Source organism: Pollicipes pollicipes, unplaced genomic scaffold, assembly GCF_011947565.3.
Source record: "Pollicipes pollicipes isolate AB1234 unplaced genomic scaffold, Ppol_2.1 Scaffold_7261;HRSCAF=8764_pilon_pilon_pilon, whole genome shotgun sequence".
NCBI lineage: Eukaryota > Metazoa > Arthropoda > Thecostraca > Pollicipedomorpha > Pollicipedidae > Pollicipes > Pollicipes pollicipes.
This window is the reverse complement of record NW_023597054.1, coordinates 37247876-37273674: the sequence shown is the minus strand read 5'-3', so window position 1 is coordinate 37273674 and position 25799 is coordinate 37247876. Positions and strand designations below refer to the sequence as shown.

Below are 25799 nucleotides of genomic sequence, written 5' to 3'. Positions count from 1 at the left end.
TATATCTATTTTATATTATATATATATATATATATATATATATATATATATATATATATAGAACCATCTGGAAAAGCTGTATTGTTGTTACAGAGTCAGGGCATGGGCAGGGCAGGGCATGCAGTTTATTTCGACTTGTCTGTATTGTAATGATCTGCTTTTTTAGAGCAAAGTGTTTGGTTTGTGCTGGGTGACCTTTTTAGGCCAATTTTGCCAATGTCCCAAGACTGTCAGAGTACTCCATATGCTGACCTCAGGAGTCTAGTGTTGGTAAAATTACTGGAGTGAACTGTGAGACATGGTGTTTAGTATTCATGGCACGTTGGTATTTCTGTTGCTTGCCAAAGAACTTATGGGAACCTGGGGCTGGTATTGACAGAAAAACAAGGGAAACCAGGAGCTGAAGCCAGTGCTTACAAAATAGCCAGTGGGAACCAAGCTGCAGGTGTTGTGTTGTTGAAAGAAACAGTGGGAACCAAGATCCAGGGTTTTGTTTTGTATAAGAACCAATGGGAACCAGGATGCAACATAATGCCTTGTCAAAAGATCCATTGGGAACCAGGATCTAGGGTTTTGTCTTTTCGAAAGAACCAGTGAGAACCAGGATCCAGGGTCTTGTTTTGTCAAAAGAACTAATGAGGACCAAGATGCAGGGTCTTGTCTTGTCAAAATAACCAGTGGGAACCAAGATCCGGCATCTTGTTTTGTCGAAAGAACTAGTGGGAACCAGGATCCAGAGTCTTGTGTTGTCGAAAGAACCAGTGGGAACCAAGATCCAGCGTCTTGTTTTGTCGAAAGAATCAGTGGGAACCAGGATCCAGCACCTTGTTTTGTCAAAAGGAGCAGTGGAAACCAGGAACCAGTATTAGGAACCAGGCATATGTCTGGTTACAGGTCTGCGGAAGTATTGACTTTCCCAGTTCGCTGAGCCGGAATAGCTCCGAACTCACAATTAGAAGACTGATTAGAATCCCAGCAATTCCAAGGAGAAAATTTGGGTTGCGACACGTGCATGGCCGGGCATAGATTTGACGGTGCCCAGTCTCACACCCAACAACGGCAAGCATCATCCAGCCCGAAACGTTGTTTGCATGCTAATACACCAGATGAGGACGATATGCCGAACAATTTCTCCACAAGTTCCGAGGGACCAGAACTTTGGCACGCTTGCCGCTATGCGTGACAATGTTGGTTGTGGCCGAAACTTGGTCTTGCGATTTATGGTCGTTGGAGCGTTGTGTCACATTATTGTTGTCACGCATGCGTACCTGTCGCACCTGTCCACTGACGCACCACATCATTGATGGGTTGGTTCATCTACTAACGCACCATTCGAATGATTTTGTGTTCCAATGTACCATTTCGAATGATTGAAAGCTGTTGGACTGACTTGATACCCATATTTGTACCAATGTCATCGACGTCTCGCACGCTGTCGGCCTCGCTGGTTTGATGCATGTAGTTAACAATAATACATCATGTACGTTAGGCAGGAATTATAGACAGAAGACCAATCTCAAATCGTATCCTATAAACGATAAACAAAGCAGCCAGCGGTGTGTTGCATGGCCCCGTAAACGGCAGGAATTATAATCAGAAGACCAATGGCCCCGTTAGGCAAGAATTATAAACAGAAGACCAATCTAAAATCGTATCCTACAACGGATAACCAAAGCAGCCAGCGTTTGGATGTGTGTTGCATGGCCCCGTGAACGGGTGGGCTGACACACACTGTAACTCGAAATTTGCCCTCTGGTGACACACAAACGCTATACGGGGTTACGCGCATTGTCAAGATGAATTTCGGAAATGGCTCCAGGATAGCAGCTGGCAACTAGCACTTGACATCATTAGGGTGGCGTCATTCGGATTCAAGGTCTTTGAGCCGCACTGCTCCAGATTTCCCGTACTGCCACCTAGTGGCAGCATCGTTCGCCGGCCATGTTGTGGTTCGTAGGGGTTGGGGGCTTGCTGCTTGTTGGACCAAAAGGCGGAAAGCCCAGTGGTTGGGCTTGTTCACTACGCAATATGCGTCCCGCTGAATTTTTGACCGTGGCCCTGTCGTGGTTCTAATGGCAGCCAGCTTGTAGGCGGCGCACTGCTTTTGTTCCCGGAATGTCGGGGCTATTCACGGCCTGCGACGAACGCCAGTTGTTCATTGATTCATGATGCGTAGTTGTATGCTGGTCGGTGTGTGACGAGAAACAACGTGCAAATATTGGCTGGAACTTACTCGCCATTGCCGGCACGTACGGTAAACGATCAGTCTCAGCGGAGAACTGAGCCAAAAGGCTAGATGTAAGTTGCTTTGGCAGTCGAGTTTTGCGCTGCTCTTTACTACATCCTATCCCACACCTTCACTTACAATGTGTATTGTTATTCCCCACTCTACTCCACATCCATTCTTTGCATGCTCTGTAGGACTGAAAAGTCAGACTTGCAGCGCGGTCTGGTGAGCTGAGCTGAGCTAAACCGAGCTAAGCTGAGCTGAGCTGAGCTGACTGCTGAGCTAACGGCTAACCGGGCTCTCTCCCTCCTCTCAGCGGCCAGGTGCTGACCACACTCACCACGGACGCCGGCCGGGTCCTCTCCAAGCTGCACGAGGTCCAGCCCAACGGCGATTCCAACTTCCTCACCAGCATGAGGATTGCCCACGTGAGTAGTAGGGCGGCTGATGACATTGGGCGGGCTTTTTAAAGATTTATTCTGAACTTTTCGAATGATTGGATTTCTGGGATTACAGCCCACGCCAAGCATTGCTTGTCGTGTGAGCCCTGACCCCATCCATCAGATCGCGCAGTTTGATGTCAACAGCAGAATGTGGTGGCGAAAGTGTAACGTACCGCAATGCGCGACGCGGTCCATCCTGCCCCGTGACGCTGCCTGACGTTAAGCGCGGCGACGGCCACTGGCCGCGGGCCACACCTCTCAAGCGCAAATAGCGAACGCTTAGAGCGATTCGAACCTGCCCCGCCGGGCGTGGGTGGATCGGAAGGTAGGCGCTCTTACCAACTGAGCTATCGCGACGGACTAACAGCTTGGATACCGTCACGGGGCAGAACAGAAGGACGACCGCTGGGACCCTCTCCACCAGGATATTGTCGACCGCTCGGACCCTCGCCACCAGGACATTGTCGATCGCTCTGACTCGCCACCAGGACACTCCACCGCTCGGACCCTCGCCAACAGGACACTGTCGACCGCTCGGACCCTCGCCACCAGGACATTGTCGATCGCTCTGACTCGCCACCAGGACACTCCCACCGCTCGGACCCTCGCCAACAGGACACTGTCGACCGCTCGGACCCTCGCCACCAGGACATTGTCGATCGCTGTGACTCGCCACCAGGACACTCCACCGCTCGGACCCTCGCCAACAGGACACTGTCGATCGCTCTGACTCGCCACCAGGACACTCCACCGCTCGGACCCTCGCCAACAGGACACTGTCGACCGCTCGGACCCTCGCCACCAGGACATTGTCGATCACTCGGACTCGCCACCAGGATGCTGGGCTGTGTATGGCAGGAAGATCGATTACGTTGCGTAGACCTTCAAAACAGTGAATAGATGCTTGCATGGACGGGTAATCACCAGATGGCCGAACCGAACTGAAAGTGGCGGATTTAGTACAAGATGTCATAAAAGTGTGCCTGCGGGCATATACACAATTTTCTTTAAAACATGGCTCTGGCTACGGGTATTACCACAAGGTTTTGGCAGTTTTCTGGTGTGTGAAGTGGTCGATTCCGAAATGAAAGCACGCTTGTGAAAAACAAACGCACAGAACGCAAATGATTGTGACAGTTTCAATGTGCTCGTGAATAAGTAACGCCATTACACGTGATGCAAAACTTCCATGCAAAATAGTGTAATAATGGGGAAATACTGATAGCAGGTGTACGATATAGACAGTACTTCTGCTTCTGTTGTAATGTCAGCTCAAGAACATATCACACAAGACATGGAAAGGGTGGAAAACCTGTTGCGCGTGAACCGCGATCAGAAATCCAGAACAGCGTGTCACGGTTTTTGTTCGGGATGGGCATGCTGGCATTTGTGTACGGCTGTGTTGTTACTCTGCTTCTCCGCTCAGCTACCCCAAAGCTAGAGTAGCTGAATAAAGAAGAACTTCGGACGAAGAACATCGTGCACATTCTGTTGCGTAAGATGCAAGACCTAATGCAAAGAAATGCATGTGCATAATAACAATGTACACCTCGCGCAATGTCGCGGCAAGTCATGGCGGACTTAGGCGTTGCACAGGTATATGTTCGTACATGAATTCCTGGTTAATGAGTACAATCTTGACGAAACTGATGAGGCCAATCCATTATAATTAATCCAGGAGCTCATCAAAGGTCGGACCTAGTAAGTGATAAACGCAGAGCAATATCACATGCATTGTATTCCTGGGTAACCAGGACAACGGTTTTGTCATGCACATCGGTGGGAGCGAAGCTCAGATGATGCGTTTTTAGAACAGTCGGAGAATGTGCCAGGTTCATGAGTGTATTTATAGGAAACGTTTCGTCAGGTTAAATATTTCACACGCTTTGAATGGGTTGTCTTAAATTATGTCATGTAACGCGTGCTATGTATGCATTCGATTTAAGCTAATGTGTAGGTCAGGCCGCTCACTTTTACCGAACACTCGTGTAGTGTTGGAAATTAGAAAAAAAAATTCATGGCGGCAGAGTGCAAATTTTCTATGGTGGAGTTCAAAATTCTCCAAATGCTGCGGGTCATTACACTTTCATTTAGGTTATCTCTGATACATAACATTACAATGTCTGGTACTCAACAAAAACGCCACTTTTCATGTACAGCAATTCATGTGAAAATATTGCAAATGAAAGAAAACATCAGTATTAAACATGACACTCTGAAACAACATAGTCCCAGACTCTGTAATACGAAACGCATGTCCATGTATATGGGTTTGCAATTTGTGAAACAGCTTACCAAACCAAGGATCTAGGTCAGTCTTTTTCTCCCAAAGTATTGCTGTAAATAGGAAGCGTCTTATGCGATTTTCTCAAAGTTACAAACAAATCGCTTAGTGAGCGTGCGCAGTTTCACAAATTAAGTTCCGAGCCGACCAGAGAAATATGAAACAAAAGAGTGCCAATGAATGTGCCACAGACGGCCACCTACTCACGCTCCACCACGATCACACAACTCACGCTCCACCACGGCCACGCCACTCACGCTCCACCACGATCACACTACTCACGCTCCACCACGGTCACACTACTCACGCTCCACTAGGTAACTGGTTTTAAAAACGACTAGACCGTCATGTCCTCCACCTGACAACTCCCGGACAACACACAAGGCCCTGCACGTCCCAGTCGAATAATAGACAGGCAGCACTCTCAACCGATTTACCGAAATAGCGCAAGTACAATGCCTGACAGACCCGTGCAGGCCGGCCAGAAGGAATCGGAGTCAGTCACTTTGCTGACTCCAGCGTATAATACACTGTATTAATTGATTTTGGTGCGCTTTAGCCGACATCATTGCGAAATATGATAATTTATGTTTTAATTCATTGATGTGTTTGTCCTATTAAATCCCTTTCCTTAATTTGCTCTGGTGTCCTAGTGTTTTTGTCGGAGTGAGATGGTATTTATAGCAATGTTTTTGGACTTAAAGGATATTTTTATACAGCTTATGTCACCTGTTTTAATTTTACACCCTTAGGTGACAAATTTAATTTGGTTTAAATTCCCAGCTGTGCTTACATTTTTTTTACTCCGGATAGCAGCAAGTGGCCAGAAATCCAACCACGGGACGGTCCTGGACGAGTTCAAACAAGTCCTTCATAATCGTGATGCCCGTCTCTATACAGCTTCCCTCCAAATGTTTACAGCTATGTTCCAAGACATGAGCGCGAGCGGAATATTTATGCTCTTGACAAAAGAGTCATAGGGAGGCGAATCATTTAAAGCAATCGGGGAGTTTTGCTATGTTCAACCTCCAACCTGAGCTGGGAGGCGGGCGCAAGCCACTGGATAGTTGAGACGTTTCCGACGCTGCATTGCCAGTGATTCTCTAAGTTGCATTGCTATGACACAGTGGTGGCGCGTGAGTACACGGCCGTCTGTGGTAGGTGCTTGGGTGTGCGGTTTCCTATCACCGTTGGTTGCATCCTTGGCAATTAATGCGGTTCGTTGTCAATGGTAGGTTAAGTCATGTTCAAATTTGAGTTGGTGTACATAGGGCGTAAGAAGTGAGAGCTTTGCTAATGTGCAGACCGGTGCGATTCTGCTACTCGTTTCTCATTTCCCGGCATTGTTCAAAAGCGATTCCATTCAACATTCACATATCTTATCTTTCACATTACATTTTCATACATTTCCACACATGATTTGTTGTACACCTAGGTGGCAGCACAGGCTGTTTGGTATCGATGATCTAACTCTGATGGGTGCAAGATTTGTGCTCTTGCCGATTTCAATGCTTGGATCGTGATGGAAGCAGCAAGTCTCAAGCTGTTGCACTTTCTGGTCTCAGTTTGTCCTGAAAGAGGCGGGTAAATGAGTTGTTTTCAAAGCTTCTTTTGTAGCATCATGGTTGAGTGCGAAATATTTCATTTTACCCAGTCACAATCCTGGAGTACAAAATCTCCTGGTATACATTATACCAGGAAATATCGATTTTTCCAACACCGCACTCGTGGATCACCCGTATTGAAAGGCATGCCCCACATTTGAAAAGATTGAGGCAAGCGTTAGACGTGATGATGTAAGCTCACTTTTACCTGTCGGTATATTTTTGAGTGGAAAACACGGCTGTGGACGGCACAATTTCTCTGTTGATATGCTTAATGCACCATTGTCTGATTACGTCGTCGTACCTTGCACAACATCGGTTGATAGTGAGTCGATGGCCGTTGTATCTGGACATCGTGCTCACAAAGGCCTGATATAAACGACCCGACAACTATTTCGATGATGTTTTTCTCGGCCTTGTTCGCCGCCTGGCTAATGAGATGGCAGGATCTGAATGACATTCTGATGGTGTCGTGGATGGTTGGATAGCCTTGAAATAGCATACGAAATGGTGTGGTCAAGTTCGCGGGCGTGTAGCTCAGAAACTAGATGGAGTTAGGTCTCAAGAAGGGCAGGGCTGTGAACCGCTCGGAATGGTCTTTTAGACGGCTATTTCAGTTCAAAACCCCATGAAGATGTGGAGATATTGTGGAAACGTGGGATGCTTCCTTTTAAGGGAGTATTCCAGTGTTTTGTACTTCGTCTACTTCTTACTTATTGTTACGTCAGACGCGTACGATTTGAACAGTAACACCAGTTTTATCGAAATCCTTCTGAGAGCTTAGAATTGTTATTTGAAGTGCTGAACCTACGCGAAAAATCTCATTGGATTCTCTGCTTGCTCGCGGCTATGAAAGTAATACATTACGTTTGCCTCGCGTGTTTTAACGCGTGTGTTGTAATGGTTGCAACACACTGATATGGCAAAAGCGTTGTGTAATAAATGTTTTGAAAGCTTAAAGCACTAGACAAAAAATTTATGCGAACATGAAGCCATTTTCCCGCGAATTCAACGAAACGTTATACTATGGCTATGAGCTCTTCCCTATGTCGTTCATCAAAGTGACTCTTTTCGCCGCACACTTTGTTTTGGGGAGCATCACTTGATCCATGTGACGCACTGTCTCAAAGTGCTACCAATGCGCTTCTCGATAGGGATCTTGTCCGGTGGGCCAATCACAAACGTTCTTTTATTCACCCCAGTAGGAGTGCGCCCGGCCTTTATCATGAAGACGGTGGTCGCGAATGAAGGGAAGAAGTGTAGTGCTGTTACAAAGCGTTGACAGCGTGGTTTGGACTTGAAAGCAATTGAAATGAAAATCGCTTTTATGTCTCGACGGTGCTGCAATGACATTACCCAGTGCTGTAATTAGACGTAAATAATCCCGAGGTTTCCCAAGAGTCTGTTTTTGAAATATGGCCCAAAGGTGGGACTACTGCTTTTAACAGTTTAACAGTTATCAGGTGACGGGGAAGCGATTAATTTGGAGAGTGGATCATTATCTAAAAAGCAAGTCATTGCGCTGTCATTTTCAATGAAACATGCGGTCGTTTAGATAATGGACTGAGAGAGAGGATAGCTACTTTCATTAATGGATCACAATACTCCATGAACTGCGAGTTCCCTTTTCGTAGACAGCGTTGGCGACAATAAAGAGTAGTCTTCAGAACTATGCCTGAATGCAGAAAATTGACCTAGCAGGATTAGGGATGTTTTGACCCCAACACGGATCATTTCACCGGGCTAGGCTCCACAACTTTTGCTGCTTTTTGGGCCAAACATTCCAGGCCGTCGTGGACCACATACATACAAATTGTGTTTAACACGTAGCAATGTCGTATACCATGTCAACAGCACCAACACAAATTCAGAGAACAAAGATGCACCGGTTATCGTGTAGAGGGTGTCCATTGTCCGTGGGAGAAGGGGCACCTGACACCGGGAGACCTGACAGACACGCGTTTTTGAGTAGGTCAGGGAAGGCAAAATGTGCGAGGCTCCGTATGTTCTGGAGCCTTGTACCAGTAAAATGTGATTTTCAAACTAACTTTATTGCACGCAACAGTCTGATTGCTCTATCGACAAACATTAGTGACTGTTTCATTGCAATGTATATGATTGAAAGATCAGTTTTGTGATAAACAAGTTTGGGCATAAGTGTAAATGATATTAAACCCAATTAGCAATTGGGCTTGATTCAGCTGCGACATGCACATGCTTGATTATGCTGCCATGTATTTGCCTTAGCATGGGCGCTGTGGGAGGCGGTCACGCGCTGCTGATGCTGCGTTGTGGTTGTGGTCCAATCCGCATTGTTACGGCCGCAGTCAAAGCGCAAAGCGGCAACGTTTTGCTTTCATCGGATTTACTTGGTAAAAGCCTGCTTTTTTACTATAGTGTGATCATTCCGGGGAACATAGAAGTGTAACACATTGCTGGCAGCCCCAATCTCTACCCCGTCAGCACTCCTTGAGAAGTGCGGCTGCCAGTATCAGACGGCGATTGCCGTAGCGGCATGACGGCCGGCCCGCGGCCTGCCGTGTGCGGGTCGCCGCTGCTCGCTCCGGCGCGCTGGCGGCGGCTCCGTCGGGCCTCATCACGGCAAGTTTGCGACGTCGCTCGCCACAGCGGCGGTTGCCGGCCACCGGTCTAATTAAAGCTGTGGTCCGACGCTGGTGATGCCGGTCTCAGATGATCCAAGTTGACGCGAGGTGTGTGTCATTGATGGGATGGCTGCCGCCTGGTGTCGCGAGAAGTGAGCAATTTGAACCTCGTCTGGTCGCTCCGACTTGTCTGCCTGTCATTGGCCACCTGGCGCTGCGCACTGTCGTCAGGCTGCGCTTCGCCGGAATTAAGGATGCGATGGAGCTTATGCCGTCCCACTGGGTAGGATACTCAGGCCCGCAACCTGAAGTGGCGGATTCAATTCCTTGCTGTAAACAGTTTCAGTGGCCATTAACACGCCCCGGGGCGGCCGGTTAAACATCCTTCGCTCGTGTGAGGCTCAATTTGACCACTCTGTGATCTGAGACACTAAGAAAACTAGGGACACCAAATTCCGAGGGTGTGTTGGCCCGTATGTAAACTCACTTGTGTGAAAATTTGGGCTTCGTAGGGCAAGACCTTCGAGTCAGTTAAGGGCAAACAAGGTCAAACTCCGTACTGGTGCCCGAACTGTTCTAGAACCTAGCTTCCTGTTCCAAGGAAAGGATCATTGCTGCTCATTTAAGGCCAGTGAACTTGTATGACCGCTCGCAGGTCATGGTGACAAAAATGATGCAAGACTGCTTCGACTTTCTATTTGAATAAGCGTCAAAAATTGCGTCAGAAAGTTATGTTCCTGAAAACATGATGTTGACGGGAGTCATTTTAGGCATTGTTCAATGGAACAAGTCATAGGGATTTCTCTCACTGAGAGACATATCCATCTGTTTTCCTTTACAAGTTCTGTAATATGTTTTCAACGTGACCCGTACTGAAAGTATTGTTTTTCGCGAAAACGCCGCCATTGTATGTTTGAGAAATATTTGCATCCCCAATAAGCGCGAAACAGCAAAAATGTTGGCACTTCCAACGTTTGTTTTTCGTCTTACCTTACTGTAACGCTATTTCCGAAGGTGAAAAGCGTACACCTGGTAAAATTCAAATTTGTACGCGCATGACGAGATCGCACAACTCAGATGTTATTTTCTCGGTTGTGCGAATCCGTCTGACATATTCCATTATTGGTATTATTACTGAGGCGAATCCCTTTGTAGCATTAACAGAATTTAAGATTAGTGGCTTGGCAAGAATACCAATGTCCCACAACTCTGATAGTGTGAGAAGCATTAATTCGCAGACGCATTAGCTTTCGGAGCCGCTGGTGCGTTCAGCTCCCGTGCCGGCGAATGGATGTGATTGGCGATGCTGATAAGAAGGGTGCATGCTGGTACACTGTCGTGGCCGTCGCACTATTGCCGAGGAGCATACAGACCAGCGTCTCGTTCAACGCATTCTCTGTTTCAGTTGGCCCTGAAGCACCGACAGAGCAAGAACCACAAAACGCGCATCATCTTCTTTGTTGGCTCTCCAATCGAATGCGACGAAAAAGAAATTATCAAAGTCGCTAAACGGCTCAAGAAAGAAAAAGTCAATGTGGATATTATCAGTTTCGGCGAAGAGGTAAGCTGGATGGGGTAGATGGGGTGAGCACATTGTGCTTTGAAACTGGAATCACTAGGATGATCTCATCATTTTCGCTCGCCTCGGCAATGAGAATCGCTGACTTCCAACAACAAGCTGGATTAAACGATCGCTTGCATTCTTTGAAGTCTTAGTCATTGGTGACGTCTGACGAAAGTGCCGCCACGAGCTATATATCATCCAGATGGAGGCAATTTCAGCCCAGGCTCCGATTGCAACAGATGCAAAGTGCGTAACAGCCATTCGGCAATGAAGTATGGGCTGGTGAACTTAACTATGTCTAGCCGCTGTGACGTGCCGCTGAGTAGAGCAACACGCAGCACATGAAGATCATCTGGTGACCCAGGCTGTCATGCTATTTGTTGTTTGTTTGTTTAAGTAATGATTTTAATGTAAAATATGGTTAAGTATAACTCACTGCTGTATATAATGTGTCAACACGTATGGTATGTTATACATTATTTACCGTTTTTTAAATATGCTGAGAAGTTCCCATTGACAGAAGATACATACGACCACACGTACACACACACGCGCATGCACGCGCGCACGCACGCACGCACGCACGCACGCACGCACGCACGCACGCACGCACGCACGCACGCGCAGAAGAGGGGAGGGAGACAAACAGAGAGAGAATATATATGTATATATAGATATATATATACATATATATATATATATATATACATATATATATATATATATATATATATATCTACATATTTTTTCTCTGTTTCTGTCTCCCTCAAAAAACACAAATTTTCAAACGTGTGAAGAGCTCAAGTCTCGGCATTATCAGTAACCGCACTCCAGTCAAAAGTGGACATTTCAGTAATGAATATGACTGAACCTCTGCGGTCGTGCTTCCAGTCCATTCGGACCTGGCCGAAATTTTCCCGTCGGTTTAGTTACGTGCAGAAAGCTGCGCGTGCCGGCTCGTTTCAATGCGGATTTCATTAAAGTTCTTTGTAAAATCTGTCACGTCATGCATGTATTCCGTGTCCGTTGTTCTCCAGTTGTAAACAAATAGACGTGTTTGGATGTAGGTGCGAAAGTGAATGCAGTGAAGACATGGCCCTGGTCGTTGTAGCAAATCTGGGGTGCCGGTAGCTGTGTCTCAGGGCGGAGTCTAAACTGCCCAAAAGCTTGGCGCGTAGAAAATAATCGTAGAATATCAACTGTTCGTGGCGTTTAAGTTCGCTGCAAAAGCTGTTCAGTTCATTGCTGAGTTTCACCAATGCAGTCCACAGCATAACGTGACGCGGGGGACAGATGATGAGTGTGCCTTTGCATTGTACTTGTCCGCCGTCAGTTCTGACCGCCATTTATCCGCACTAGAGACGCAACTTTTCCAAAATATCAGGCTACAGCTCGGTCCGCCCCGACCAGCTAGAGATCTGGCCCACGGGCTATGTTGCCATGCTAACGCGGCATTGAGCCGCAAGTATTAAGTTATATGTGATATGCGTTTTGCATCGTTCCTTTTTTTAGATATATACAAGAGATATGCATGACGAATGTCACATCCTTGCCATCAAATGCGCAACCTTGTTTGACTAATAACAGTAATGTTGCTTGGGGAGCAGTGATGGACTATGCTACTTGGACGGCATTTCTATAACATTAAATTAGCTGCCTTAGACTGTGCGACGTCAGTTTTTAAATACAAATGGGAAGAAATTGAGTGGAATTTGAAATCGCTTCTCACCAAAATGTGCTATCTATTTGAAACTCGTGCTTCATCTTATCAAACAAAGTGGTGGGTTTTCAGAAACGGCCTGCATCAACTGAAAGTTTTGCACTGACAGAAATTAAAGGAAAACTGGATTTTTCAAATTGTGGGAAGTCGCTGCAGCTCAGTACACTGCACAGGAGCACGGATGATATATTCTCCCCGTCTCACAGCTTTTGAATGCGTCACAATTAACGCACTCACACCTGCCTTCAAAACAGAATCAGGCCACGGAATCAATATCGCATGACAGCTCTCGAATGCTTCATATTTCGCTCTAGCTACCATCCATGCTTCGTCCCACGGCGCTCGCCACCGTGCCATGTGTGGTACGACGTACAAGAATATCAATTTTAATGCATCCAAGAATGTTGTTTTTTGCCACTCAAGTGACATTCATATTTCGCAATACCACAAAAACCATAAGGTGTTGTTAGATACGGAAAGAATCTTCCTACGGAAAGAAGAACGGAGTAGAGCATGTCAAGGCATCCGTTTACTTTTTGCATAGCTCGCTTAGTCTGCAACTTTCAAATGTTTGGTTGGCGACATATTTTGAGCTGGAATTTTCGACCCACACCTGAGTCCATGTACATATATCGGAACAGATGGCTTGAGCAAACAAAATAGAAGTTGCTTTGAGACCCATGCGTTCAAAATTAATGGCAGTCGCAATAAGTTATGTCCTACGTAGCAACCCCGTCGTCCTGGTCATAAATAGCGTGTTCCGGTATGCATGAAAACACAGGTACTAATAGACAACTATGCCTCACAGATATTCAGATTTGGACAGCTGTTGTGGATGTAACAGAGCAGTACCTGCAGCTTATGTCCGCCAGTGAGCCAGACTAGTGAAATGAAAGTGAAACATTCCTGGCCATTTTGTTAAGAACCGTTAGTGGTTATGAGGTATGGTTTGCGTATGAAACAGCTTTTATTTAAGAGCACATCACCCTCACAATAACAGCCAGCACAGTATGCTGCTGATGACCCACCTGATCATATGCTAAATGAAATCATTCCATACTGTGAGCATTTGGGTTGTTATTTTCGACTTTTCGTCGAAATCCGGGCCGGTACGCAATCAGGTGCGCAAGCAAGTCCAGGTACGCAATCGATGTAGAGCCAGTAGTGCCGTCCAGCTGCTCACAGGTTTGTTTTGAAATCATATTGGTGAGGATTAGTGAGAAGGTGCTAAGCTGCTACGCAAACGTGGCTATTTTGGAAAGGAGATCACTCACCGTCATTGGAATTGTGGCATAGAACCGTGCGATCCAACCATGCTTAGCACAGGCGCTAGACCCCGAGTTCCCAGCGATGCCCTGAGCCTGCGTGATGTAAACGAGGGTCTCATCGCCAATCTTTGGCGACCTCTTCCACGTGCTGTTTGTTGTCTGCTGTCAGGCTGCCAACACGGACATCCTCAGCCAGTTCATCAACACCATCAACGGCAAAGACGGCACCGGCAGCCACCTGGTGACGGTGCCGACTGGGCCGCATCTGTCCGACGCGCTCGTCTCATCACCGATACTGCAGGTGAGCTGGCACCGCTCCGGCGCCGAGCGGCGGCGGCGGCGGCGGCGGCGACGGCGGCGTCGCTACTGCTGCTGCTGCCACCCGTCTCCGTCCACCCGTCATCGTCCACCGTCTCCGTCCGTCCGTCCGTCCGTCCGTCCGTCCGTCCGTCCGTCCGTCCGTCCGTCCGTCCGTCCGTCCGTCCGTCCGTCCGTCCGTCCGTCCGTCCGTCCGTCCGTCCGTCCGTCCGTCCGTCCGTCCGTCCGTCCGTCCGTCCGTCCATCCATCCATCCGTCCATCCGTCCATCCGTCCATCCGTCCATCCGTCCATCCGTCCATCCGTCCGTCCGATAGCTAGGCGAAACAAAATGGTCCGACAAGAGCATCCAGATTTGGAATTTAAGTTTATTTGCCAAAGTTACATTTCGTCCATCCCCGTCCGCGCGTCTCCGTCCCGTTCCGTCCAGAGTGAGCGTAGGCGTCTTCAGTCGATTCTGAGAAGCATGACACCGCATTCACTCCTTATTTCAGGCGAGCGTCATTATATGCCTCTGCCAGCTTGTTATAAGTTTTTGCCGGTGCTCGAATGCCATCGATACCTTTCTTGTGGCGCTCCGCACCTATCTGGGCAACTGGCGGAGTTTGCCGCACCATTATCAAGACCCTTTATTGCCGTTCACGGTTTACTGGTATCACCACTTCTACGAGCACGCTCTCGTGCTGGCAGTGCGGCCGGAAGCCGAGCAAGGTCCGAGTTCAGCTCCGTAAATTTCAAAGTTTTTGCAACAACTCGACCCGGTCACGTCTTTGACATGCGCCGTCATGACTTTTTGACGAAATGTTTATGATGGAACGCCGTGAAATGTGTACGAATAAACGGCGCAATGCCGTACCAGTTAAGCTGTAATGGTCTCAAGGCACTCGTAGCCTGTTGGATCGGTTGGTGTATGTCTGCACTGTTTCAACATCACCGCTTCCTCACCTCCCCATTCGATTAACATGGGACGCGTACAATGTTCAAATCGAAAAGAGTCATGGCAGGCGGTTTGGAAACACTCAGATCTCATCGACCAGGTGTTACGGTGGCGTGCTGGTAGCCTCCGCTGACAAAGCCGAAAACAAAGAGTGGCGCTGACCAACGTATAGCTCTTTTTAGGTCCGGGTTTTCCAACATGCCCTGGCCGCGACTGCCTATGATTGGCATACATTTTGCTGGATGGGGACTGGCGCTTCCCCGGGGACGAACTGCTAACGTTGCGACGAAACGAGCAGCACTCGAGACGTCCTTTGCCTGATCCGCCGTAGAAACCAGCGGAGGCCTTTGCCAGGCTAATGCAGAAGCAGCGCAGCGGATGTACGGTGACGGAAAACAAGCTGGCGACTGTAGAGGTCGTGTCGGTCTTGCTGCGACGCTACTTCGCAAAGGAAGGGCATGGAAGCCGGTGTCCTTCAATTGCAATACATGTTATTGCGGTCTCGATATGTATTGTAACTAAAAAAACTTGCGTATCATTACATAAGGGATAGTACGAAAGTACTGCTACTGGCCGCTGACGGCAGCCACTGTTCTGGCCAGGGTGAGGACGGTGCCGGCGCGCCTGGCATCGGCGGCGGCTCGGGCTTCGAGTTCGGCGTCGACCCCAATGAAGACCCGGAGCTGGCGCTGGCGCTGCGCGTCTCGATGGACGAGCAGCGCGCGCTGCAGCAGCAGCAGGAGCAGGGGCGCGAGACGGCGCCGGCGGCCGGCGCGCCCGTGGACGCGGCGGCGGCGGCGGCGGCACCGGCCGGCCGCGCCGCTGCCACCGGCGAGGAGGCCATGTTGGAACAGGTGAGCATCGCAGCTAGCGACCGGCCGCTGCTGGAGTCTCCCTCTCCCCTTACACTGGGGACGGTGTTGTGTGGATGGCTTGGGAGGCGCAGGGAGGTGGGGTGGGGGGGGGGGGGGGGGGGGGGGCGCGTGCTAATGCACGCACAGCTGTGTACTCCGGCGGCAGTATGACACGTATCTGGCATTGTCACCAGCGGCAGTCGGACGTAAGTCGTAGTGCGTACCGGCCGGCATGTTGGGCGCGCGCGTCAGGCAGTGGGAGATGGCACGCGACGCTGCACTGTGGCCACGGCTGTCACCAGCGGCCCCAGCCGGCGCGGCCAGGGCAGCCCGCATGACTCAGCCGCCCGCCGCAGGCTCTGGCCATGTCCATGGGAGGCGGCACCCCGCCGGCACCGCCTGACTTCGCCGCCATGACCGAAGAGGAGCAGATCGCCTACGCCATGCAGATGTCAATGGCCGACCGTGAGTAGGGAAGGGAAGGGAGGGAGGTAGAGAGCGGCGCAAACTGTTGCCTCTTCCCCTCCCGCACTTCCATCTCTCGCCCGTCCTTACCGTCGCCCCCCCCCCCGTCTGGTCTTTTCATCACCCCCCCCCCCCCTCTCCCGGAGCTTGGCCTTTCCCAGGTCTGCCATGCAGACGGGCCGGGTTATGGCTGATTCGTGTGCCGAGTCACCACGGGCAGCTGGCAGGCTGCTGATGCTGCGGTGCTGAGTGATGTCGTCCCACGTTACCATTCGCGGTCGGGTGGCGCAAAACTACACTCATTATCATCAGATTATCATCAGGGAGCCTTGACCTTGGGGTGGTGTGGCGATCTGTATGTACTGACGGCCGGTGCGCGAGGGCTCCAACCGCCTTGTTTGGCTTTGCTTTCGTGGCGAAGCGGTATTGAAACGCTCCCAACTTACGGCATGTTTTGATGGAAGACGCAACTTGGCCGCACTTGAGCCGATCAATAGTCAAGGCTCGATGATTCGCTCAATGATGCGGAGCCTGAACTGCTTCGGTCCGACCGCCGACTATCCGCCTCACAGAGGCTTGCGTCGGCCGGTCACCGTATTGGTACGGGCCTCATTCACACCTTGTTTGCGGGCCCGCGCCGGCCATTACGCCGGTGACTGACTTACGCATGCATCGCGTTCAACGACAACCGTGTACAGCACTCAGGGGCAGACGGTGTACACTAGTGATGTCAGATTAAAGCATTTTCAAACGACTGTGTGACCTGACGCCGATTGGCGCGTGGATGACGTGACTGAGGCCGGCCATTTTTACCCACAGTTATTTTGGCACTGCGTGATGTTTTTCACCGTGTTGGCGACCACCACATTATATTTTTATTAGTGTATCTACTTAGTGTAATTTTCAGTTGGCTGATGTGTTCTAATGACAAGTTTTTCAAAGCTACTGTGGCCAAGATCCTTAAATCGCAGCATATTCAAGAAAATTGCAGTTTGTTCACACAAAAAAGCTTATTCGGTCATGGAGGCACTTCCAAAATTAGGGGCCATAGGTAGGTATGGGTATGGCGGGTTTGGCGGAACCATAACCCCTTCGAGGTATGGCGTTTAGTACAAGTAGGTTTAGTACACTAGGTCATGTTTTGGGGGCCTGGTGTTGTTTTGTTTGTATGGCACGGCCGAGTGGCGGTGTCGCAAGCCGCGTTGTACTACCGCCAATCCCATCTTTGGGAGACTTGGCGTTCGCGGTCTCTCCTTGTGGTGACGCTGCACGCTGTCGCGACATGCCGTCTCTGTGATGGGCGTGCATAGGTTCTCCTTTTTCGAAGATGTGTAAAGTGAATGCCACTGAGCCCGCGTCCCCTCGGATTATGGCAACGGCCAAACGTTGCCAGAGCTGAACACTTTCTCGTATGTGGCCGGACGAGGAAATCAGTCCAGCCTCTAGACTTCCGGCAACATTTCTCGTCGATGGACCACAGGCTCCTCAAACGCAACTAGTTGTAATTGAGACCGCGGAGCGGGGCTCGAGCGTTTTCTGTTCTTTCCGTATTCGGCTTCTTTAGCTGTGGCGCCAGCGGCTATCGCGGAAGGGATGAGGTTGGAGGTGGCAAACGTATTAATGCATGTGGCATCCCATGCCAAGGTCTTGCCATGGGCAAACGGAAATATGGTCATACCATGGGCCTTTTACTGGGCATTTTATTGATTGTGAAATCTGTGTCGCATTCCAGCACATGTCACTTGTAACGTGCGATTTGTTGAAGTCTTCCTTTACAGCTTGGCCTGAATGGTGCTTCTCATGAAGCTTCTTAATCTTCTGTTGAAATACTCTTTTAAAAAGCTGCTCAGTGCGGTAAGGTTTCCAGTGCTAGAGAAGTCAGTTGTTGGGAGGAAACAGCGTGAGTGTAGGTACACCTCGGCGAATGCATGTAAGTCGCACTACGGCGAATGCTTTTTATTTGACTAGTCACAGGACCGACGTTTTTGCACATGTGACGTGTACTATTTTCAGGGCAAGCTTTTCATCCACTAACACCATACAAAAACATATGAAATATGAAGTGCTTGGGGTGATATATAAGAGGCGGAATCAGACATGTAGATGGGCACTTCGATTCACAATTCATTACCCACTCCGTTCATACCTATCCGTTATGAAGCGCGGAAATTTAACACCGCCTGAACTTTATTTGCAATGCCGTTTAAACAACATTGTTTGCTTTAAAGAATAAAGGCGCGGACAGTTTGTTGAAGCCAAAATTGCATCGCTGCGCCGTGTCTGGATTTACTGCAAAGATGATGGAGCGCCAAAAGCTTCGATGTGTTTTACAATGGCAACTTACGTTGTGGCAAATAAAGGAACTTACATTCCAAATCGGACTGAGTCGGGTTAACCCAGAAATTAAAATGAGAGGCCTCAAAACGTATTAGTGTTTTAACTGCATTGTGTGAATACAGCAGTACTTTTATGGAGGAAAACAAAAGATGATGGGAGAAGAGCATTTGTGTGTTAAGCAAGGCAGAGGATGCGTGATGCAGGGTGAACGAGGGCGAAAAATGACTGCCCTCAGCGAAATGTGCCCATATTTTAGGCACGCAGTGACTTTGGACTGCAAATATGCGTTCTGGTGGTGGCCTTATCTAAGTTCAACATCACCGAGCCGTCATTTTAAATGTATTCACAGAGATGAATCAAGCATTGCGAGACCAATCCCTTCCTTCCCTGCCACTTCCACATAAACGACTGTAGCAGTGCTACACAAACGAATATTCTGAAACGTTTAGAGCAATGATGTTGGACACATTTGCGGCTTCTCGGTAGGGTCTCCCTTTTCGGTTAGTTGTGCTTAATGTTCGCTATGAAACTATGCTGGATGTCGTATAAAGATTGATGGTGTCTGTGATTCAGTCACATTCAGCTCAGTCGATTAATTTGACGGAAGAGATGCCGTTGTGGTTGAGACGACCGCAGTGCTCTGCGGCGTCCGGGCGTCCATTTACCACCATTTAAGGCACGCCTCGACGCCAGCATACGACTTTTTGGGGCGCGCGGAATGTGTCTTCTCGTCATAAAGGTTATTCACTTCGAGTAATCCGGGAAGATACCCTGCGCCGCGCGGGACGAGCGGGCCACTAACATACGGGGCAGTTGTTCACCATGATGTACGGACGTGATGCTGACTCCGCTAATATATCAAAGGTTAAATTAATAGACCCAGACATCTTTGGCAACCAATACCATCGTGTTTGATCGATGTGTTGCAAAATTTATTTTTGATAAAAGAACATTGCTTGCCAAGTTTTGGCGGGCATGGGTCCAGCCAGATCTGGCATTGATAATCAACAAATCAACAAATGTTTGAATGAATTGCGATCTTTGCAGTTGGGATCTATAAGTCCGAACAACGTCAATATGTTGGGTGGATATGCGTCACCATGAACAAGACAGACGATGTATGCTTATGTAGCTTCCATAACCTCTCGACTGAGGCTTCTGGCATTCGAAATCAGGTTCGGAAAAGGTGACGTCGTTCGCTGTTCTGTTGATTACGGGCATGTCTGGCTGCGAGGTTCGCTTGGGAGTCGTAGCCGGCACATCCGCCTCCACACTGTTGAATGTGTTACACGTTCTCATCTGTTCCGCTGAGATCGGACATCAATCCTTCGAATGTCCCAAAACGGCTTAGCCCATGGTTTGCCCACGAGAACGCATGTTCTGCTGCACAGATTCACCGGCATTTTGGCCAGTGTGACTGCCAGTGTTCTACGCCAGAGCCTGTGAGCCTCGTGCCGCCGTGACACCGGATCGCTGAGATCGGGGCCCAGTTTCGGTCCGTGTTTTTCAGCTTGCCTCGGAGCTTGAAAATGCCAACCTTTTCCGTGCTCTTCTTGCCATCCCTGTCAAGTGTTGACAAACGCATTCAAGTGTTCTGTACCAGAGGGCGTCGCGGGTGAAACGTCTGGTCAGCTAAAGGCGTTTGTGCTATGCAGCTGCAGCTAAATGCAGCTAAATGCAGCTGCAGCTAAATGCAGCTAAATGCGTTTGCGGTCAGCATAGGGTCTGTTAAAATGGGGTGTGAATCCTTATGTTTCTGCATCACTAAAGCACATTGCTGTGGCGATGGCTGTTAAAAGAAGTATGCCTCCTTTTGGGCATCACTTCAAAGCAGTTAGGCGGCGAGACCAGTTATTTCTGATAATAGCACTAGGTAGTGTCACGGCGGCACTATTAAGATATATTAAGCAAATTAATTTTAATCTTCAGGTTCAAATTGCGCAGTCTTCCAAATTGGTCCAAACACGCTGTCACAGCACTAGATTTCTTTCGTCTCTTGTAATCCCAGTGTAGCCCTGTTTCTCGACAGCTGACGACGGTAGAATATGCTGATGTTCGTCGTCACCTGTTGCGCATTCGAGGTACCACTTTTGACCTCCTGTAACCCGCTCACTGATGTCCTTCGGTCTTGAAAGTGGCGCTGGTTTGGTATGAATGACGTCAGTACAAATGAGCGTTTGCGATTGGTACACCGGGCGACGCAAGCCGCCCGCCGAGAACAGCATTGGTGGTAGTTTGAATGCCACTACAGACCATGTGATAAGTCTTTTTCCCAAAAGCTAAGTGTGCTTCGAGAGGACCCACTGTGCTGAACGCCTAGGGAAGAAAGCAAAGCCATGATAGGACGTTTCGTTGAATTTACGTGATGACGGACGTGGCCGAAAATTTAGGGGATTACTTGCATAGTGGTGTGCAGAGAGTCCAACGGCATTTAGCCCGTCAGGGTAGCCGGAGTTGTGAGGAAGCCGCATATTTATTGTGCATGGGTTCTCAAGCAACCAACATCAACCTTGTTGGTAGTGGAGCGGACCACAAAAGTTGTTTCTGCATTTTGAAAGAAGCGTTGCGTCCCATGACATCAATGAAGCGAATGGACAATGTATTTAGCTACTCATTCAGATGAATTCATGTCATGGACAATTTTATCGACCAGCAGCCATTTCTCAAAGCGAAAGCACAATCTTACGCCATGTGCTAATGTGTACTTTCGATTTTACAAACTACATATTAAGCCGGTTCCTCAAAGCCGTCACGTAACCTTTGTTGTAGTTTGTACATTTGGCAGTGGCGTAGATTTGTGCGTCCCGTTGCCAGGACAACGACCATCAAACTTGAGATAATTCTAGCCTTACTGTGTTACCTTAACCCGAACCGCCGTCGATTAAGGTAAAATGATTTATAAGCTTTCACTTGTCTGGCTTGGTAATCGAACCGACCAAATTATTTGACGATTTTGGGGATTTATCTCCAGCTATAATTATGACGCTTTGGATGAAAAGCAACGCTTGTCAGGATGTGAAAGCAAAGGGACAAGTGCCGATGGTGCGGTGGCTGACGGGTCTGGGTGCGGGTTGCGATTACCTGCGATGCGCGCGTTTCTGCCAGGGTGAGAGGCAGTTGACGCTATGTAGCCTAAGCAGCGGAGTGCGCTGAGTGCTGAGTGCTGAGTGCCACGTAATAAACAGAGCAACACGTGTTGCAGACGGTGTGTGGCCTTGTGGAGATGGATGCGGAACGGGGGGTTGATTTTGGTGGCAATGTTGTTCATAATTGATAAATTCGGTGAAGGAAGCTACCTTTCATTCATCAGCTCTTTCAGCGCTCAGTTTGATCCCAAAATGCTCCACTCATGGAGGCGTTATTTTGCATTACGATTGTGATCGAGATCATGTGAATAGTAAGTACGCAATGCTTGTGCTTACTAAGGATGTCTTAGGCATTGAAGGTGGGATTGCCAGACCTTAGCCTTCAGAGCTTAAGGGAATATGTGAAGTAAACACGAGCTGTCAATGATCACTGAAAAAGGGCTTTTCATGGATCCAATCATAAGCAGCCTGCTGTACTTGTCATCGGAACAGGGTATTTCTATATGGCTGATCATTGAAAGTAAGTTTCTGTTATATGACTTCACGCAGGCTAGCTGCTGCCTCATGACATAGTGATGCACAAGATGTATGCAGCCGTGTTATCCAAATGATGTCAATTTTAGAGAATAATTTTTGCGTCATGCTTAGCTATTTTATTACCATTTATTGCACATCATAACGTTTTCAACCAGGGTAGGCATTGCAGGCAATGGTGCTGTCCATACATCACTTTGAAAGTGCCGGGAATACAATTTCCACACACATAGCATATATGGTATTCATAACAAGTATTGTGACAGCCACACAAATTTATCAGCTGGAATCTATTTTGATGTTTTTGCAAGGGAAGCTCCTTGACCAGGCAGTTTTTTCTTTGACCAGGCAGACCGACGGAACCCTCCCCCCCCCCCCCCCCCCCCCCGGCCGACACGGCTGAGAGTTGGCGGAACCGCCTACGCCCCACTGCAGACGATAATGACCAGCAACAGCGGGATCGTGTTACCACTCTCGGGTCATATTCGCGTTCGGTGGTGTGATGGTCAGGCACAGAAACCTTAATGACATAGAGCGTCCAGCGCGATGTGCTTTTCTATGCCTAGCAATCTGCGAAGGATAATTTCCGTTGCAGTTGCGAGTATATTGGTATGCGCTTGATAGCACCGTTTTAGCGACCCACTGAAATGTTCACTTACTTTTACGTGATTGAGTGCGTGATATTAGTTAAGTTTCTTTTCGCAAAAAGGTATAACGGAAACAGCTTTGTTGTGCACGTGAATAAATCTTTGAATGGTTAACTTTCGCGCCCTTCTTTTAACCATCCGCTGGTTATGAATTTTGCAATGCGAGCCCATTGTTCAGGAGCTGCTGTTTAAAGAAGTGTTTTTGAAGACTGTTGACACGTTTGTGATATGTTAATATGATGACCCAGCGTAAACTGCTGGATGAAGACAGGGACCGCTCGCAATCTCCAGAATGCTCCAGCCTAGGACCAGGCTAAGCCCGAGTGGTCCGTGCGCACCAGCATTGGCGTTACGGTGATGACATCGTCACCTCGCTCACCTCCCAGGATGCTGTGGTGCTGCCGCTGCAAAGGAGAAAACTGGCGCGTTTTGGCCAAATCCAGGTCACTCGGTTCGCTCTTTTTTTGTCGGAGCCCGACAAAAAATTACGCACTTTCTTGCCAGTGGCTGGAAAGTTGGCAACGCAAATTGAAAAATGGTTCCACTGTGATACCACTTTTAGGGCCGGCTTCATCATCGATTGGGCCGCATAAGTGGACCGCTGGCCGAGCGAAAGCTGGCTGTCCTGTTAGAGGCCTACTGGTCAGGGTAGAAAGGCTAGGACAGGGCCGGCCTTGCGTCGGAGGCTTGCGTTCCTGGCGCGGCTGCCTTCTCCGGGCACTTTCACTCCCGTTAGGGTGCTACGGCAGAAAGGTCGCTGCGCTTTTAGCCTGGTTCTTCCGACGGTACGGTAAGCATCGGACTCAATGGCGGACAGATCCACAATGTCGTCCTGGGGGGGGGGCTGGAGAGGGAGTAACCCGATTTGGGTCCAAAAATTGAATATTTGTTCTACTTTGTTCGAGGACTCATCGCGTTTGGCTTTCTTTTCTTTCAAAAATGTCTAAATAAACGGATTTTTGTCATAGTTTGTTGATTTTGTCCAAGTCCGGAAACACGTCTTTCCCATCTTGGGCCATCTACGTGCGTGTGGGGGGGGGGGGAGGGGGAGCCATGGTCCGGTTCCTCCTCCCCTTGGATCCGCCCTTGATCGGACCTTTTGACTTTTCTGTTGTTTTTAGCGGTGTGTCGTGTCTGTTGTCTGTTTCTGTTGCCATTCGACGTCAGAGGCGGATCTAGCTTGGAGTTTTTTTTTGGTGGGGGGGGGGGGGGGGGCAACAGTTCGTCGCCAGCTGGTTGGTGTGGGATCCGAGGTCCAGTGCACTTCTCAAACACGATGTTTGCGCAAAATATGACTAAGCCGCGTCAACATGCGTTTTGTTTTGATATTCAAATCGCTGCCGACTTTTCTTCATGAAGTTTTTCTTTTCCGAAACGGAAAGAAATGTTTGATGCCGCATCACCAAAGTTAAAACAGACGGTGAGTAGGCGAAACTTTTACGAAGTTCTGGGAATGTTTTGGAGGGGCCAAAACATACTCGCAGAGTTTTTTGGGGGGCCATGGCCCTGTGCCCCCCCCCAGGATCTGCCTATGTTTGACGTTAAAATAATTCCCAAAATAATTGGGCGGTGTCTTCACAGCTGGCTCAAGCACAAAAGTTTTCATTGCATCATATCGCTCAGTCACCCAAAAGTTCGTCAACCACCTCATGAAGTCGAACGTTAAAGCCGCTGTATGAAGGCGTTGGCGTGACGGCCACGCCAAGCAGTCACTGGTGGGAAATTTGATGTGGTAGCAAAGGTGCAAGCATCGACTTCGAACTTACGTATTAGCGTCCGTCAACAGGTAAGATGGTAACGAGACATTTGCTATCTCTTCTCGCGGACAGGTTGACTGTCACTTTCCCAGTTCTAGTTTCTAAAATGTGAATTGCTGCGTTCGTTTTCGTGTGCGGATATTTTCTATGCCACGATGTGGATGAATTTGGAGGATTTGTAAAAAAATAAACAGACAGTTATTATTATATTACACTATAACAGACAGTTATCTTTTAGAAACCCTCGGCAACCAGATTGTGCCCAGTGCTCAGGTTTTCTTTTTAAGGAGCCGACCCCGCATGGTAAATCTCATTTGACTCCATGCTCACCACCATGCAAGGAAGGGATTTCGTTTCCCTTGCTTTGTCTAGCGTATGTGCCGTGATGTTTGCAACACACTTATGTGTCTTAAGGTTTGTGCAATAAATGCGGCAAAAGCTTGAAACACTCTTCAGACAAAAGGATATGCGAATATGAAGCCACTATTCCACGAATTCAACCAAACGTCATATTATGGCTTTGATTTCTCCCTATTGTGTCCAACTAATCGGTTCTTTTCTAGGCGCACTGGCTTTGGGGGAGTTTCACATGTTCCGATGTCTTTGCCCACTGGGCCAATCGCAAACGGTTTTTTATTCGCACCAGTAAAAGCGCGCCCGGCGGTTGTTATGACGACGGTGATCGCGACTGCGGGGAAGAAGTGTAGTGCTGTTACCAAACGTTGACAGCGGAATTTGGACCTGAAAACAAGTGAAATAAAAATCGTTATGTCTCGAAGTTGCTGTAGTGGCATTGCCTAGTGTTTTGATTGCACCTAACTAGTCCTGAGGTTTCACTAAGTTGTTTTTGAAATATACCCTAAAGGTGCGACACTCCCGTTTCCACTTTTGCTCGAGGATAGCGAAGCTATCAATTAAGATAATTAATTGTTATCTAACAAGCAAGTCATTGTCAGGTACGTTGTCAGTTTCAATAAAACACATGCAGTCGGTAAGGTTTTGGAATGAGAGAGAGGATGGGTGCTTTCATTGACATATCGCAATGCGTTATGAACTGCAAGCTCCCTTTTTATAGACAACGTAGGTTGGAAAATCACACGCAGCTACAGAATTACAACGCCTGGAGGAAATGAAGCTAGAGGATACCTGAAC

The 25799-nt window shown here is 48.5% G+C and overlaps 1 protein-coding gene across 1 annotated transcript in view; it reads left to right on the top strand.

The window, feature by feature from the left end:
• Positions 1 to 25799, top strand: part of LOC119111376 (26S proteasome non-ATPase regulatory subunit 4) — a 33471-nt gene that overhangs the window by 3455 nt on the left and 4217 nt on the right. The window contains exons 3-7 of the mRNA XM_037235189.1: positions 2537 to 2655; positions 10567 to 10722; positions 13883 to 14014; positions 15570 to 15821; positions 16178 to 16286. Coding sequence (XP_037091084.1) covers positions 2537 to 2655; positions 10567 to 10722; positions 13883 to 14014; positions 15570 to 15821; positions 16178 to 16286 — 768 coding nt within the window. The remainder of the gene's footprint in view (positions 1 to 2536; positions 2656 to 10566; positions 10723 to 13882; positions 14015 to 15569; positions 15822 to 16177; positions 16287 to 25799) is intronic.